General features: G+C 39.9%; 1 protein-coding gene across 1 annotated transcript in view; it reads right to left on the reverse strand.

Moving 5' to 3' along the window:
• Positions 1-4,962: 4,962 nt before the first annotated feature.
• The window catches only part of LOC109935276 (aminopeptidase Q-like), a 116,978-nt gene continuing 103,017 nt past the window's right edge, over positions 4,963-18,923 (reverse strand). The window contains exons 15-18 of the mRNA XM_048593618.1: positions 18,691-18,852; positions 13,066-13,206; positions 11,499-11,577; positions 4,963-10,346 (exon numbers count right to left, since the gene is read on the reverse strand). Coding sequence (XP_048449575.1) covers positions 10,194-10,346; positions 11,499-11,577; positions 13,066-13,206; positions 18,691-18,852 — 535 coding nt within the window. The 3' untranslated portion in view covers positions 4,963-10,193. The remainder of the gene's footprint in view (positions 10,347-11,498; positions 11,578-13,065; positions 13,207-18,690; positions 18,853-18,923) is intronic.

Consider the following 18,923-nt stretch of genomic DNA (forward strand, 5'->3'; position numbering starts at 1 on the left):
ATGCTGCTTGGCCTGCTGTGTTCATCCAGCCCTGCACCTTGTTGTCTTGGATTTGGCAAGTGATCTGTCACTCAGAGTCACCAGGTTGTCACTGGTAAAGAGCAGTGTTTAATTGGAGATCTCAAGAAACAAGAGGGGTAGATTCTAAAAACAATGGACGAATATCTTCAAGAAATTCAAAGAAAATTTCAGTTCGATTGAACCTTGATAGCTGAGTCAGGAGGGCATCAGGATTCAGAAGATCAAAGATTCACATTTCTGTTTGGGGGTTGCACACGACTTGGTAGGCTGAATGGCTTCTTTCTATGCTGTAAATGAATCTTTGAGAAAGTTTCAAAGTTGCAGAAGTAATTAGAAGAAAAAGACAATTGATCTTTCTGAAAGTGAGGTAATATATCACAAGTCAGTTCAGTTCCGTCACCAAATCACCAATGCTAGCTACTGAATTATTTGCAACTTTTTAACTTGATAGTTTGGACTTTCTTGAGGTTGTTCTGTTACAACACTAAACTAACCTTCTCCCACGCTGTCTACAGAGTTCCAAAAATGCCAACAATCTGAACAACAAATTGCATTAATGTAATACCTTCCAAGGGCATTGCACAGCAGTGATACCAAACTAAGTTTGACATTGAGTCGCATAGGGAAATTTTAGGACTGGTAACCAAAAAAGATTAATAACAGAATCAAGTTTTAATGAGCATGTTATAAAATGGGAAAGGTAAGAGAGATTTAGAGAGGAAATTTCAGAGTTTTAGGACTAGACAGTTAAAAACATAGATGTTAATGATCTAGCAATGAAAATCTGGGATGTGTAAGAGGCATCCACTTGGCTGTCACCTGTTTGGTAGCTACGCTGCAAGATCAACAAACCTTTTCTGAAGAAGGGTCCAGACCCAAAATGTCGGCTTTCCTGCTCCTCTGATGCTGCCTGGCCTACTGTGTTCATCTAGCTCCATACCGTCTTATCTCAGACTCCAGCATCGGCAGTTCCTACTATCTTGAAGATCAACAAACCACTGTCTAGTTAATGCTGTGAACTTGCTTTGCATAAACACTAATAGGCTGAGAACAATTGCAATCATTACTACTTGCTTTCATGCTGATATTTCTACCCTAAGTCTGCTGCAGTATTCCAGAGAAGCCCAATGCAAATTGAAGGAACAGAAATTCATTTTCTGCTCAGGCGTCCAAGACTCGATATGGAATTGAAGACTTCAGACCATGAACACTGCTATCTGTTCTAATTACATCCCCATAACACCATCCCCACTGTACCAGCTTCAATAGTCCACTAGTTTTCATGGGTTTGTTCTCAGAAAAGCTGACCTGTTTTCTACTACCGTTGCAATCCATTCTGTGTCCATATTAGTCCTCTATTACCATTAGCACTCTCTTTGTGTTCAGCTTTAGGCACACTGGACATCTGTTCCACTAGCTCCTCCTCCCCTTTTGCAAACACCATAAAAAACATCATTTTCCAGTCCCCTTAAAGTTCCAAAGAAGAATCATGTTACACTTGAAATGTTAACTCTGTTTCTTTCTCCACAGATGCCACCAGATTTGCTGAGTTTCTCTAGCACTTACTGCCTTTATTTCAGATCTCAAACATCCACAGTACTTTGCTTTACTCAACTGCTATAACAACAGACTTTTCAATGGGTTAGTTATACAGTTCTGGTATGATGTTGATAAAGTTAAATGTATATCAGATTCTTGTCCAAAGGATTACTAACTTCTTCACTGACTACGCTCATACTTTTTTTTTGAGTTGTGGGAATCATTAACAATGATAGACATTGTCATCTATCCTTAATTGCTTTTGATCTAAGTGAGGCCATTTCAGAGAACAATTAAGAGTTATTACAAGTCTGGAGTCTCATGTAGGCCAATCCAGCAAGAATGGCCCATTTCCTTCTCTGAAGGACATTAGTGAACCAGATGTGTTTTTAAAAAGAATAACAATTGATGACATGACAGTTTCATGGCAATATCACTGAAACTAGCTTTCAGTTCCTATCTTTACTAATCAGCTGCCACAGCAACATTTGAACTCATGTCAGAACTGTAGTTAACCCTTATCTGTAACCCTCATGTCCAGCATATCCCTTAATCAACCATCACCAAGCCAGGGGGTCAATTCCAGCCCCATCAGGAGGTCATGCTAGGAGCAGTGCAAAGTACATTTAACAATGAGATACCAACCTGATGCAGGTATAAGACACGACAACAACCATTCCAACTGATGAAAGCAGCAGGTACACACAGCTAAGTGATTCCACAACCAACGAATCTGATCAATGTTCTGTAATAATAATTGCTGGTAGAGAATTAAACAGTTATTGGGAAGCAGAGGCTGCACGCGTATGTCCATTGTGAAACTTGGTGGAGCCCAGCAGGACAATGCCAAAGACAAGGCTAAAACACTTACCAGCACCCTCAGCCAGGGCTACTGAGTGGATGATACATCTCAGCCTTCCCAGCATTACAAGATGTCATGTTCAGCCAATTCAATTCACCCCATGAGATATCTAGAAATGCTCAGCATACAGACTGTGGTCTAGCTTATATGTCCTGTCAATGCTCGAAAGTACTGACAAATTGTAGTCCAGGACCCAAAGTGTTTCCAGCCAAACTATTCCAGTACAGCTACAAAACTAGTATCTTGCCATCAATGTGGAAAGTTGCCCAGTTATTTCTGAGCTCAACAAACAGGATAAATTCAATCCTGATAATTACCACATTAGTGTAATCTCAACCATCAGAAAAGTGATGATGGATATTATGGAATGTGCTATCAAATGTCACTTACTGAGCAATAAGCTACTCCCTGATGCTCAATAAAAACTGAAAGAACTGTGGATGCTGTAAATCAGGAACAAGAATATAAGTTGCTGGAAAAGCTCATCAGGTCTGGCAGCACCTGTGAAGAAAAAATTAAAGTTAACGTTTCAGGTCCGGTGACCCTTCCTCAAAACTGGGTTCTGAGGAAAGGCCACCAGACCTGAAAAGTTAACTCTGATTTTTTTCTTCACAGATGCTGCCAGACCTGCTGGGCTTTACCAGAAACTTTGTTTTTGTCCCTGATGCTCAATATGGCTTCTGCCAAGACCACTCACCTTCAGACTTTTTTACAGCCTTTGCCCAAATGTGGACAAAAAGTCTGAATTCTGGAAATGAGGTGAGAATGACTGCCCTTGAGATCAATGCAGCATTTGACTGAATATGACATCCAGGTGACCTAGAAAAATTGTAGTCAATGAAAATCAGGGGCAAAGGTCTCCATTGGTTGGAGTCATAGCAAGCACAAAGGAAAATAGTTCTGATTAATGGATGTAAATCATCTCAGCCTCACTATTATTTTAACAGAAATATTTGGACCAAAATATCTGATATAAATTTCCAGTTATGAATACAAAATCATACAATCCCTCCTTTTGTGGTGGTCTCAGGCATTGGGCAGTTGTACCTCCCCCCAGGGATGTTCTGGCTTTAAGGACACTTGGGTGAGGTACCGTCTGTGCCCTAACCTAGTCCTTCAGTGGTTTTATTTTCTTTCCAGTTTTAGTAAACCTTGAACATTGTGTGATTCTTTGTGACTGTAATTCTGCATTTCATACGCTTAGAAGCAAAGATAATAAATTAAATGTTACTCCAAATCTTTCATTCTTTATTTCTGCCTAAACACTTAATCACCTGACAATAAAAAATCTTCCAAAGATCAGCCTAAAGATCATGTGCATTGTTTACATAATTTTCTGATTATCAATGATGTATCAATTTAATGACTAAAAATTCTATTACTCCCATATGGTAGTCTGTTAACTTTGCACAATAAAGTACTCTTCAAGCAGCATGCTCGACTTGAAACTTTGACTCTGTTTCTCCAGCCATAGATGCTATGAGGGACCACAGCATTCATGGCTTGGATAGACTCTTCCATTGACCTTGCCAGTGTGCCCATACCACCTAGATCCTCTGCCAGATCTTGTCTTGCTGAATGTTCTTCTGCCTTGCTGATGACTCCAGAGGCTTATTATTAGCCTAGGACTTGGCATTAACAGGCACTCCCTTACACCACCGAAAGTCACTGGACAAGCCACCCTTGAGATATAATTCTCTGCAGTATCAATTGACTGGCAGTCTTGCTGTATAGGGTATAATTGGCCATGTGGATTTTAATTGGGCCAGGGGTGGAGTGTTGGTTGGGAATATGCGGGATGTGCACTTTTAGTTCCTCCTCTGTGACTCTGCAGGCTCTGGTAAAAACCTGCCCTATGGTGAAGAGTCTGTTGACGCCCAGGGTATCCAGGAAAGAAAAGTGAGAGCAGTCATTGTGGTGTCTTGCTAACTTTCACTAGATCATTTTTCTGGAACTGGTCTTTAGTCCTAGAGATGAAACAGGTAATATTCAGTACCCTTATTTCCTTTCTCCATTTTCAACATGCTGTTTATTTTTGAATTTGCTTCCTGACCACTCATTGATGTATACCTCAGAATTACCACAGTCTGACAGACAGCCTTTCAAAAGCAGCGCTGGTAATTACAGCACAGCAATCCTATACAACTGAGGATTCTCATTAACAAGCTGACAATGGACACCAGGGTCAGCGCTGTACCAAGTCAACAAGAATGGGTTCATCGGAGAAGTTCACTCTTGGCATTGCTGGAATTTGAAGCTGAATGTGCTGGGCTGAGTTCAAGATTCTGCTTATTTTACGAAAAGGTCAATAGAAATGCTTGTAGGAAAATTCAAGTTTAAAATAGAAAAGCTAATACAAAAGTGTTATGTATTAAAGTTTAAATCAATACTCACTATATTCACTGTCAGAATTCAATCTTTCTAGCTTTGTTTTGTAAATGAACATTAGCTATTATGTGCACAAAAATGACACTTTATAAACTGAACTTTTCGTCAGTAATATTTTACTTTGTTAAAATACTTTAATTACAGTAGTCCTTTACAATAGATACTGTACCTATTATTGATTCCTAAGATTGAAAAACCATTCATCAACAGTATAAACTGTGGATGCTCAATAAATATACTTTTAAAATCACTTCCTGTACAGAATTTCAAGAAGATACAGTGTCTTTGATAATAAAAATACAATAAAGATACAATTTGAAGTGAATTTTAATTCAATGTTTCTTGGTGCTTGTTCAGCATATTATACAGTATAAGTATACTATAAAAACATGCAAAAACAAGTGAAAGAAATTTGGCAGATGAAACATCAAAATTACTGTTGTGGGAATACCTCAAGTAAAGATAAAGATTTTTCATTTATACATTTGGTAAACAAAATACAAAATGATCGGGCAAACAGGAAAGTTATTCAATTCTTATTTCATATTCATTTTTTCAGGAATAGAAGGAAAACATAGCTGAATTAAATACATTTTCTGAGACTCCACACCACTGGTAGATATTGCATGTGGTAAACAGCTTATCAGAAAATTAGAAGTAAGGAATCAGGGATATTTTTGATGAGACAGGTAAGTTTAATTTTTGGTGAACATGTAAACAAGCTACATAGATCAGTTGCCTGTTATACATCTCATTAATTTTCTTCTCTCTAGACTTCAAAGGACACATAAATCAGGAGAGGTGTGTAACAGTGGTCAATCTGATATCTCCCCATTTATACAATTGGCAAATGCTAAAATTATCCCTAGGTTCCTTGCTACATTGCAAAGCTCTGCCAGTGATATGCACAATAGGAACAATGGGATATTATAACAACAATGAAAGAGCTAGACAATATAAAGTAAGTAGCAGGAAAGCAGTTTTCAAACTACAGGAAATTTAATATCCTCTTGAATGGTGGATTTGGTGGCAGGAAGAGCATCTAATCAAACAGGAAGATGGGGTGGGGTGCTCGTTAAGCGCAAATTCAGAACATAAACCCAGTCAAGGATGCTTGGAGATTTTTGGGGGAGGCTGGAGAGACTCTTCCATTGTAAGGCACTCAGTGCATGATTGAGGAACCCAGCATTGTGGAGACTAGGGAGAGGCATCTTGCTGAGAGTCATGCCCCTGCCCTTGCTGCCAATATAGCTATTTTGCAACCACCCACCCACCATTTCTTGCAAGTGCCTGGATCAATTTTTGATCCTGGGCCTTGGGTGGGTGTAATACAGGAAGCAGCTCCAGCCATCCTGGGTGCAGCCAAATAATGAAGCTCTGTTGCCCACACAGAGGCTGGTAGCTCCTGGTAGGTGAGGCTTATGGGAATTTCATGGCTATGTCAATAAGTGTTTATTTACTAATGTAATTTCTAGAATATGGTTTCTTCTATTAAGCAGGGCAATAAATAAATGCATTTGTAAAGTGGACAACATCGGTTTTATTCTTCAATGAAAACAAAAGAAGAAAGTAAAATATAACCTCTGGTTGCTGGAAACTTGACAAAGTACAATTTAATATTGATTATGAAAGCAGAGATATTCCCTATTTAACTTGCTGGGACCTTTAGAAGAAATTAATGGCACAGAGACCAAAATGAATATGTTGATAGCATTTACTCAGATTTTCAGAAAACTTTCAACACATTTATATTATTATAAGGCAATAAACTATGGAATATATATACTGCTAGATGGAAAATTGTATTTAAAAAAAACAGAAAAGACTAGATCTTTGCCCCTATTGATGCCTAGTGCCTCGCAGCTACAGAACACTGGGTGGTGTTTTAATTGGCTGGAGGCAGAACTTCAGTCACACACTTGGGAAACACTGCCGCCTCTGATTGGCTGGCAGCTCTAGTTCCAGTAGCACCACTGGGATCACTGGTCACCACTGGGACTGCAGGCAGTCCCATGAGGCTAAGTGCTGGAGTTTACAGGGAAAGGTAGGTTTGGAATCTTGCAGCAGAAATGGAAGAGAACCCTGGAGGTGACAAGAACATGGGGTGATGGATTAAGGAAAACGTTTGTCAGAGTCAGAACGATTTTAACCTGTACATAATAGATTCAATTAAATTTTGAACTGGTTTATACAAGACCAAGAGTCTAAAGAATGAATGTATGTGAAATGGAGAGTGCTGTCAAGAAAAAGATTCTTTGGAATTATAATTGATAAATCTAAGAAACAATAAGTAGAATGCACAACTGCAGATAAAATGGCAAAATTCTGGATTTTGCATGACTAAAAGAGGTAATTTTGTTGCAATTTAAGGCATTGATCAATGCATCTAAGATACTGTGTGTAGCCCTGCTCATTTAATCATAGACAATGTTAACAGAGGAGAACGGCAAAGAACATTCTGTATAACAGTAAAGGAGTTGGGTTTTCAACTTTTGGGGTCGCTCCAAGATTCCAACAGTTGAGCAGAGAAGGCAGCTGGTCTCAGCCAGAAAGCATACCTGGAGTTGCTGCATAAGCAATGAAGTGGATGTTGTAAGAACACAGATCCTGTGCTGGAAGAAACGTAATTACCTGCTGCAGTTTGAAAGAGTGAGAAGCATTTAACATGGGAAAATGGAAGCCCGGGCATGAATTAGAAACTACCCAGGACATATGGGCTGAGGTAAGAGGCAATAGCAAGCACCAAAATCTACATGAGGAACCCAGTTCTTTAAACTGTATGATTAGTGATGGGTGAATGCTACATTCAGATTGCTGAATGGCTGCTACACCATGCCCTCCTAGTGGCACTATGCTACACATTTACACTTTCTTAGAATGACCAGGACAGAAGTGCCATAAAGTGTGGAATGGGCATAACAATCTGGTCAGCACAAACATGCAGGAGGAGAAGGGGAGGCAGTGGCAGGTGTAGCCGCTAAAGTGAGGAGAGATCCACTAGTGCACAGCACCGTGCAGATGACAAGCTCCGGGTATCATCAGCAAAGAAGTCGATGCTTCAGCAACATTGGGAAATCTGTAAAGTTTTCAGAGGCTGTGAAGTTCCAATCACAAATGATAACCCTTATGGAAAGGTACATGGAACAAAGCACTGCAATGGACTTTGCACGAATGCTCATAATGTTGCCTGATCCTGTAGGTCTGTGGAGTGAGCTGAGGTGAGGGGTAGGGGGAATGACTGCTGGCAGGCATTGAAACCAAACAATTGAGGCTTGAGGGATCTGAAAAGGCTCAGGGAGGGCAAGCAGAAGGTAATGGAGACTCATTACAAAGTGCTTTGATCATCAAAGGTAAATCCTTGGCCATTTGATGGTGATATAAAAGTTGCATGCTGGTCTGATGACTGATGTGAAACCTGCACAGATACAGGTGACTCTAATGTGTCAGGCCCCCAAAGTTGCAAACTATTGCCAGCTAATTCACTGGAGCAAGAAAGGCAGCAGGCAACACTCATCTCAGCATCTGGTGCAGCAGTAATACTGATAGAAATGTTTGCAAGTGAATGCATGATTGGATGGGGGAACTTACACTTATAGTTTGACCGAATGAGAATAATTTGTTAACTGCAGTAGCACTTCATATTTAATGAGAGTTAAAGTGCTTGACATTCAATGTATAAAGGCTCACATTTTTAATTTTAAACGACAGTTTATAGTGACCAGATGTGGAATCAAATCGTTGGATGGTATGTAATATTAAGGGCATCATGAGCATCTGTGTTGATAGGACTTACATGTACGACCACATGTTATAGAGAGATGCAAAGTATTTCTGATAAACTGTCAGCCGGCCTTTCTCTGGCAAAGAAGTGGTTGACTTGGGAGCCCTGTGCACTTGTCCTCAAGTGAAATGTCTGGTGATCAAAGAGTCATAAATGTATCCTGCTGTGCATGTCACTAACCTATGTGCTGGGCCCCTCAGTTGGCATATATTGAGGTGCCTTGTTTTTATCTCCCTCTTCCTGTAAGGATGGGGCTTACTCAGTGCCTAGCCATACTCCCAGTGGAGCAACAGGTTCTGCAATGTACCGGATGTCCTTGAAGTTGAATCAAATGTCTTCTTGATGTCTTCAGAGACATTTAAACCTTTCGAAAGGCCAATGACCTACTTGATGGTGGCCCTTGTAGTCATATAATAGAAGTTTTATGTGTCCTGTGTTCAGGTTGTATACAGGGGTCAGAAGCCGTGACCTCAGGGAATAATCCTCGTTCCCTACAATCAGCATGAAGGCATGCTGGCCTGAACAATTGAGGCATTTGGGACATGTCTGATCTGTCACAGTGGTCACAAATGATTTGAGGGACTGGAACACTTTCCTGTTCACAGATTCTGAGGCAGCTTTAATGACCATATGAATACAGCCAATAACTTGTTGCACCTGAGGAAATTTCAGCCAGGGCCCCAAAGTAACTCCTGTCTAGGCCTGACTGGTCCTATTGATTGTGAACTGGATATATGGGCCAGCTTCACGGCACATGCCGTTTTTGCAGCAAAGGGCTGCTAACTGATGGAGCCACATGGTACCAGGAATGAATCACGAGCAAAATCTTTTAAGTACAAACATCACCTTTGAAGTTACTGGATGTCCATCACTTCCCATTGGCATCAACTCCCCCTCCAGCATATTACATTTGTACTTGGACATCTCCATGAAGCTTAGCCTTTGATAGTACACACCTTGAATGGAGAGCCTTTGTTGTGACCACAAAGCTGCCACATTGTCCCCATGAACATTCCTCAACCATGTCTGATAGCTTCCTCAACTTCCTCAGCTGCTACACAGATGGCTCCAAGCAGTTGGAAAATGCAGTAAAACAATTGTCAGTTGGTCGTTAACTAATTGTTGGTAATCTGTCAACTGCTGATGGTTCCTGCTGTCAGCATCTGGTAACATTGGTCGAAGGTGGGAAGACAACAAGAAGCTGACCTAGTGCAGCCACATTCCATATACAAAGCCTTCCCCAGGCCACCTCAATTCCTACCTCTCCAGGGCCAGTAACATTCTGCCAAATAATGTTCGTGCCAGTTTGTTTTTCTTTATTGAAGTGAAGACATATATACTGGTGAACAAGTTAAAATTGAGCTTTTATATCTGGAATAGAAGTCAAGCATATCTTCTACTCTCAACTAATACTAGAATTGTGCAGTCGCCTAACAGGAAAGGTGATTGAAGTTATCAGTACAAATAAGTTAAAGAAACCTTTGGAGAAAGAAAACATGAAAGATATAGTGCAAATTAGGTGGTTGGGATTGATTCATGAGAAAATAACAGTCTTGTTTGAGCCAATGGACCTTTACTATGTTCCTGAATTTTGGTGCTGATTTAGTCTGCAGGTATGTATTCACTTAACCAATTGTGAACTTCGGTGTGAATCTTCTTCTTCCAATTCAAAAGATCCTGTGAGAGATCAATGATCTGTTCAACCATATCTGCCCATTCTCCTTCATCAATGGTACTGTTCAGGAATAATTTAAACTGTAAAAGAAAGATACAAATTTGGGAATAGCTGTCATAGAAACACATGAACATGTAATAGAACATTGACAATTATTGTTTTGTTTTGGATTTCTTGAGAAAACTTACATTAATCAGTATGAAGTGGATTTTTCCACCCTGCTGTACTCTTAGTCATCTCAGCAACATAAGTACTTGGCAAAGACAATGCTTTTCCTACCTTAAGGGTTCTGCCCCAGCTCTGTTCATCTGCTGCTGAAACCCTCCATGCCTATCTCACTTTCAGATATATCTATTGTACCACTGTTCTGGTCATCTCCCATCCACCACTCCCTCTGTGAAGTTTTTGATCCTCTAAAACTGCATTGTGTGATTCCTCTGCTGGATTTTCCCAGTTGTTCAACACTTATATTTTAAAGGACTTACATTGGCTCTTGTTTCCCAATACCTCAAATTTAGAATACACCCTCATGTTTAAATTCATTCATAGGTCCATCCATCCCTCCATCTGTAGCCTTCTCCAATACTACACGATCTTGCTATGCTTAGGCTAAGGTTTTACTGGATTCAAGATGACGCTGACACTGGGTGACTCTTTGTGAGCTCCCTACAGCAGAACTTATTCTCACATTTCTTACAACTGTTCCTCACTTTTAAAGCTCAATTCTCAGTAATGACCTCTCTAATTTCAAATCTAACGTTGATCGTGCTTTGCGCACCTCCTGTGCAGCCGTAACTTGATATGCCTGACTCTGTCTAAACACCCTATGATCTGTATGAGATAACACAGTGTGGAGCTGGAAGGGTCCTGACCCGAAATGTCAGCTTTCCTGCTCCTCTGATGCTGCTCCAGATGCTGCTCTGATATTCCTCCAGCTCCACACTGTGTTATCTCAGACTCCAGCATCAGCAGTTCTTACTATCTCTATGATCTGTATGTCCTTGTATGCTATGATCTGCCTGTACTGCAAGCAAAACAAAACTTTTCACTGTACTTAGGTACATGTGACAACAATAAATCAAATCAAACAATAAGTCAAATCAAATTGACAGATTTATGCTGTGATGTTAATTATTGTTTTAAGAGACATTTAGGCTATTTTTAAATACTGTATTCAATAGTAGCAATAGTACAGCATATATATTTGCAAAGCTTATGTTAAATTTTCATACCTCTTGTAATCCAAAATCAGTTAGGAGCCCTTCACCAACTACTTGAAGTAAAGTTATCAGTTCAAGGTGATAAGTAGAGCTAAAATAAGGACAAAGGTAATTTGAAATATTAATACAATAATAATAATCATATGTAAAGAATATTGTTAATTTGTCTTGCCTCACTTAGTAATTTTTTTGCACCGGAATCAGAAGGTTGTGCCTCCAAATCTTACCCAGGATTTTAATACATAATATAAATTCATGCTTCAAAGCAATATTGAGGAATCATTGCGTTGCTGGAAGTGCGGTATTTTTAAACAGGCATAGAGCTGTTGCTAAGCAGGCAGAAAAGGTCCCATATACTATTTGAAGGGGTGCAGGGAGACTTTCTGATACTTTGGCCATACCTTTTCTTAAGCAATTTCATTCAATCAAAACTGGTCATTTATCTCATTTTGCATTATTCATTTGTATGAAGCATTGTAAGACATGCTGTGAACCCGAAAAGCCCAATTTAAATTACTGTAGACAGTAGCTATTCACCATCAAGACCTGGATTTGCATCCCCTTTGGACACTAGGAATGAAAATTTCAAACTACTGTTGCTGGCAATTTTACATGTAACTAGTTTGGACGAAGTTAACATAGTGCCTACTAGTCTTGATTGTTCAATGCAAACTGGCTGACAACTCAACACCACATGAACAGGCTTTCTCAGAGGCACCTAAGGTGGTTAATGTTAGAAATGGAAATATGTCACAACGTTTCAGAGTTTGAGCTGTGAAGACTTCAAAGAAATGACAGATGAATTCCCTTGGAAACAATGTGCAGCCCTTTCCTCTCAAGTTCCTTAAAAATGAAATGACATACATTCAAAGCAATTAACAGAAGAATTTGAGGGGATTTGAGAAAGTCTATTGCCCATTGAGTGCTGGTGGTCTGGATGTTATTGCTTGAAAGGAGAGCAGAGATAGAACCCCTCTTGCATGTAAAATATACCTGAATATGCACTTGTAGCCAACATGCCTACAAACTGAGACCTGGAAAGAGGGTTTAAGATGGGTAGAAACACAATGGGCTGAATGACCTCCTCTGCTGCTGCAGATATTTCCATATTTCTAAGTTTTTATATCAAAATTTTAATTCTGCACTTGGCAGTGAATTTCTGCCCATTGAGTCAATATTGTAACAAGCACTGCTGAATCCAGAATTGGAAATTCTTTCCTGCTGCATCAATATATAAACAGAATTCTGAAGCAGATTTTCACACATGACCCATCACTATTAAGTAATTGATGCAATCTGTAAATAGAAGTATTTAGAGATAGCAGGAACTACAGATGGCAGAGAATCTGAGATAACAAGGTGTAGAGCTGGATGAACACAGCAGGCCAAGCAGCATCAGAGGAGCAGGAAGGCTGAAGTTTCTGGGCCCGACCCTTCAGCCTTCCTGCGCCTCTGATGCTGCTTGGCCTACTGTGTTCATCCAGCTCTACACCTTGTTAATGGAAATATTTAGCTGTATTTGTTAAAATTATGTGCAAATGGATCAAAAGCAGGTGACAGATAAAACTTGTTGACTTACTTAGTATTAATACTATTCCAGTTTGCTCTTAAGAAGTTCCATACTAAAGGCCAACCAATTGGATTTTCTGCCACCGACTGATAAACTCTATATGAATGCTTCTGAGAGACTGTTAACTCATCCAGAGTATAGTGCAAATATCTGAAAAAATAAATGTTGAAAATTATATTCTCTATGCTTAGTGAGACACTCATATCTATTCTTAAGCAGTGGTCAGTGGTGATGAGGCAGTCAGCACCAAAGCCTTGCGAGCAGCGCGAAGCCTGGCATACCTGGTTGGGTCTTAGCCCAGTGCAGGTGAAAGCACGCCCAGAGCAGGGGTGAGTCAGCCCTCTTGGGGAAGCCCAGCTTGGAGCATCTGCAGGCCTATGGCTCAAGCAAGGATTGTAATGTTTGACATTTTAACTTTATTTCTTTACTTTCCTACTTTAATGCTAAGAAGATTGTAATGCTGAACTTTTTAAACCTATTTCTTTGTTTCTATGTTTCTGTAACTAAGATTTTGTACCTAAGATGGTGCCATGTGTGGCGACATTGTACTTTCTACTGTACTCTTGTACCCTATACTTGAGTACACGTGACAATAAAATCTAAACCTAAATCAAATTAAGTAATTCATGACTGGAGCTGTGTAAAGGCCCTGTCCTCAATCCTGTCACATACAAAGGTAGAACAATAATCAAATATCTAACTTGGCATTATGGAAATTTACAAAATTTCAAGGGTTTACAGTATCTCTTTAAAGATACATTATTTCCTGTGGCTTTGCCTGCTGATATTGAAGGCTAGTAATTCCTAAATATGTCATGATAATACTAAAATTCTATGAAATACAATATCATGCAAAATATATTTAAATCATAATTCATACAAATTTCTTAAAGTTTGTTAATAGGATATAGGTATTCATCATTTTTTGCCCATCCTTAATTATCCTAGAGAAGGTAGTTGTGAGCTGGGTTTTTGAACTGCTGTAATCATTGGGGTGTAGGGACATAAAAAGTGTTGTCAGGTCAGGAGTTCCAGAATTTTGATCTGGCAACAGTGAAGGAATAGCAATATATTTCCGAATCAGGATGATGTCTGACTTGGAAGGGAATTTGCAAGAGATGGCATTTCCATGCATCTACTGCTTCTGTCCTTCAGGTGATCAAGGTCATGGATTTGGATGGCGTTATCGAAGAAGCCTGAGTGAGTTGCTGTTATACATCCTGGAGCTGGTAAACACAGTTATCACTGTGTATTGGAGGTAGAGAGAGTGAAGGTTGAAATTTGTGGATGAGTTACCAATCTAACAGGTTGCTTTGACCTAAACTGTGTCAAGACTTTTGAATGTTGTTGATGCTGAAATTCAAAGGGAATGATCAGATTCTCTCGCGCATCAGATGGTCATCACCTGGCATTTGTGTTGTGCGACTGTACTTGCCACTTGTCAGATCAAGCCTGGATATTGTCACGGTCTTATTGCATATGGACATGGACTGCTTCAGTATCTGAGGTGTCATGAATGGTGCTGAACATTGTGCAATCATCAGTGAACATCCCCAATTCTGACCTTATGATGGATGGAAGGTCATTGATGAAGCAGCTGAAGATAGACACTACCCTGAGGAAGCCCTGCAGAGATGTCCTGGGGCTCAGATGGCTGACTTCCAACCATTATTACCATCTTCCTTTTGTGCCAGGTATGACTCCAACCAGCAGAGAGCAATCCCTGCATTCCTTTTGACTCCAAATTTGCTAGAACTCCTTCATGCCATACATGAATAAATGTTGTATTGTTGTCAAAGACAGTCACTCTCATTGTTTTTCTGGAGTTCAGCTCTTTTGTTCATGTTTGGACCAAGGCTATCACAAGGTCATGAGCCGAATGGCCCTGTTGGAATACAACTGAGTGTCAGTGAGCATGTCATTTCCTTGCAGGTGCTTCTTGATAATACTGTGATGACATTGTACACCATTTTACTGGTGTTTGACAGTCAGTTAATTGAGTGAAAATTGGCTGGGTTGGACTTTTCCTGCTTTTTGTGGGAAGGACATATTTGGGCCTTTTCCCATATTGTTGGGTAAATTCCAGAGTTTTCTCAATACTGGAACTATTGACTCAGCACCTCTTGCTGTATGGTGTTGCAAATACTTCTGCTTTGGCCTTTGGGCTGTCTCATCATTGAGGCTGGCGATATTTATGGACCCTCCATCTTCTATTAGTTGTTTAGCTGTCCAACAACATTCATGATTGGATGTGATAGGGCGGCAGAGCTGATATGGTATTTGTGGGATCATTTAATCATACCTATTCCATGCCTGGTGCTGCTCCTGGCATGATCTCCTGAACTCTTGATTGAAACAGTGTTGATCTCTTGGCTTGATGGTGATGGCAGAGTGGGGAACATGGGGACAATGATGTTCAAGTTTGTGGTTCAATACTGTTCTGATACAGTGCTGATGGCCAACAGCATCTCATAAATGTTCATTTTTGAGTTGGTAGATCTGATCTCATCTAGCACAGTGATAGCGCACACAATGGAGGGTATCCTCAATGTGAAGACAGGACTTCAACTCAACAAGACAATGGGGTGCTCACTTCTACTTGATAATGTCATAGACAGATGCATTTGTGAGTAGACTTTTCGCTGTCTTTTGTTCCCTCCCTTTTAATCATTCACAGGATGAGAGCATCACTCGCTAGGCCAGCATTTATTGCCCATCCCTAATTGCCCAGAAGGCAATTAGGAGTCAATCACACTGCTGCGGGTCTGGAGTCCCATGTAGGTCAGACCAAGTAAGGCCGGCAGTTTCCTTCCCTAAAGGTTATTAGTGACCAGGTTTTTCCCAGCAATTGAAAATGGATTCCAGATTTTTATTGGATTCTGCCATGGCAGGATTCGAACCTGGAACCCCAGAACATTATCTGGGTCTCTGAATTAACAGCCCAGTGGTAATATCTCTAGGCTGTCACCTCGCTTACTACCTGCCACAAGCCCAGTATAGCAGCAATGCCCTTTCGGACCCAGCAAGCTCAGTTTGTATAGGTGAGAAATTCTTGGTGATGGATATTGTACTTTGCATATTGTGAATAATACACTGTTTGATTTGATTAGCCAAACGCCTGCTGTACACTCACCACCCTCACTGCTTCTTCCAATTGGTGTTCAACATGGAGCAGAACTGTTTCATTAGCTGAGAGTACGTTGGTAGGTCATAATCAGCAGGAGGCTTCCTGCCTATGTTTGATATAATGTCATGTTACTTCACAGGGCTCAGAGACAACCTACTTTCCTCAATAATATATTTCAGTTGTCCAATTGAGCTGATCCAAAGTAACTGTTCTCCCACTTTCTTTCTTGCTGAATGAAGATTTCTGCATTAGATTCTACGCTGACCTGTCTACCTGAGTTCATTTTTTTTCATAAACTTTACTGTAATATTTTCAAAGAGGGATGGGGATAAAGAGTAATCAGCCAAGATACAAACAATTTAGGGCTGAAAGTCTGCTTAGCCGTGGGGGGCCAATAAAAATTAGCTCAGTGGGAGAGGGTCAAAAAACTTTGTCGACAGGTGAGGGATGAAAACTTGCTTCGGGATTCGGGTGTGTATTTTAGTTTTCAAATAAACAGTTTGCAAATCTTTATGGCTTGCGTTCTTTTTTTATGACAGTTCTCCTCCACTGTTCTGCTGCTTTGACCTTGGTAGACTGTGTGTTACCAAAATGAGCTGTGCTCCACCTTCTGTACATGGGCTGTCTTACAACTACACTTTCATCTATCCCACATGCTCGAGTACCTTTACTCAAATTACTGTAGGAAACTTTTTTTTGCCTGTATTCTTTGAAAGTTTGAGATTAGTGTAACTTAATTAAAAAACTGTATACTTCTTTTGATGATTCTTTTGTGATACCATTATTGCTAATGGGTTCAATAGATAATTACCTGCCATTTAATTTAATCCTGTGTATAGGCTGTTGTGTAACATTAGGCGATGTTATATCAGAACCAACTTGTCATGTTGAGTTACATTTACAGAACAACTTACTTCCAGAACATTTGGAACCCCAAGACTACATCAAATTTAATCAGTACGTGTATAAATATATATTTATATTAATTAGGGATGGTGTTGTGAACCTTTACAACTGATGCAAAACCAAACTAATTTAGAGTATGATTTGAAGATTAGACAAATGCTTGATTGACATTTGTGACTTCTACCACACAATGAGGTTACCTGTCAAAAAAAATCTATCCCTTACATATATTTATATGCTTTCTACTATTGCAATGCTAGGATGTTTCTCAAGGCTATATTTTTGCCTTAGATAAAGATTTAAAATTAAATATTATGCCACTTTGCAATTGTTAACAGGTCACAAATGGCTGCCACAGAAGGGGAGTGATGAACTTTTTAGAAGAAAGGGTCACTGGATGCAAAATGTTGACTTTGCTTTCCTTCCACAGGTGCCACAAGACCTGCTGAGTTTTTCCATCAATTTCCAATTTTGTAACTTTTTAAAGTCACATTATTTTAATAGGTCTATAATTTTGTTCAAAATCAATGAGTAAAGATTAACACCAAACACTGGGCTCCCTGGACAATTAACAAATGGGCAATTGCCACGGACCTATGGCACATGAATTCACAAACAAAAACAAATTCCTGGAGAAACTCAATAGGTCTGGCAGCACCTTTGGAGAGAAAACAGACTTAACGTTTCTGGTCCAGTGCCCCTCTCTTCAGAATATTAATTGATGCCTTATGATTCCTTCCTGAATTGAGATTGGTCCAGGGTCTACTTAAAAACTGAGTAATTAAGTTGATTGTGTCCTTACTGCCATTCTAAAGGATTATTCAAAAAACAATGCTAATGAATCAATAATGAGTAAGGGGATTTTTTACAAAAATTATGGGATATAACTTTTGAAATAAGATCACTATTGCCACAAAAGGAGCTGGATTTAATGGTGCCGGATATATGGGGACAATATGTTCCTAGTGTTCCACCTTAGCCAAAGATTGAGGGGGAACATGTTTCTGCTCCCAGTGTCTGCCACGTATCATTTAACATCTCCCAGCAGGCTCAGAAAGAAGAGATAACACAGTGTGGAGCTGGAGGAACACAGCAGGCCAGGCAGCATCAGAGGAGCAGGAAAGCTGACATTTCAGGTTGGGACCCTTCTTTAGAAATGGGGGAGGGGGAAGGGAGATCTGAAATAAATAGAGAGAGGAGGGGTGGGGCTGGGGAAGGTAGGTGAAGTTTTCTTTCTATGACTTGTCCAATGTTAGCTTGCACAGCTAATATTTCTAGGCTTCCCATACAGCATGACTCCACACCATATGTAGAATATTTGTGGTAGCAGAATGAGGCACTTAATTAGTCATTAATTGCTCAGTTAAGATCTTCAATTGGCTGAAGGGTGGACAGGTATCCCAATGGCTATCCTATCCCACATATAACTGTAGAGGTGGCAAGGCCGTGCAGGTAGGCAGTGGATTTTGGGTGCCCCTCCCCGCAAATCCACCAGCAAGGAGCATATTATCCAGTGCAAGGATACTGGAAAGTGATAAAGACAAATAATGTTAAGAAATCACACAGGATTGTTCCATTGCTATCTGCTGGAAAGCTAATACCTGGATAGAATCCATGGTTCTCGACTACAACCCATAGCAGACAGTAATCCTTCATCATCTTGTGATGAATTCTGGTAAAGTGTCCATGCAAAGTTCCATTCTTTTTCAGTGCCAGCTTTAATGGCCTCGCAGTAAATATAGCGTCTAGCATAATTTGGAATTCTGAAAGAGAAGAATGTGAAATACTTCCATATTTTTTCAGTTGTTCATTTTCAAATTCTACAAAATTAACT

This window comes from Rhincodon typus, chromosome 3 (genome assembly GCF_021869965.1).
Source record: "Rhincodon typus isolate 14 chromosome 3, sRhiTyp1.1, whole genome shotgun sequence".
In the NCBI taxonomy this organism is placed as follows: Eukaryota; Metazoa; Chordata; class Chondrichthyes; order Orectolobiformes; family Rhincodontidae; genus Rhincodon; species Rhincodon typus.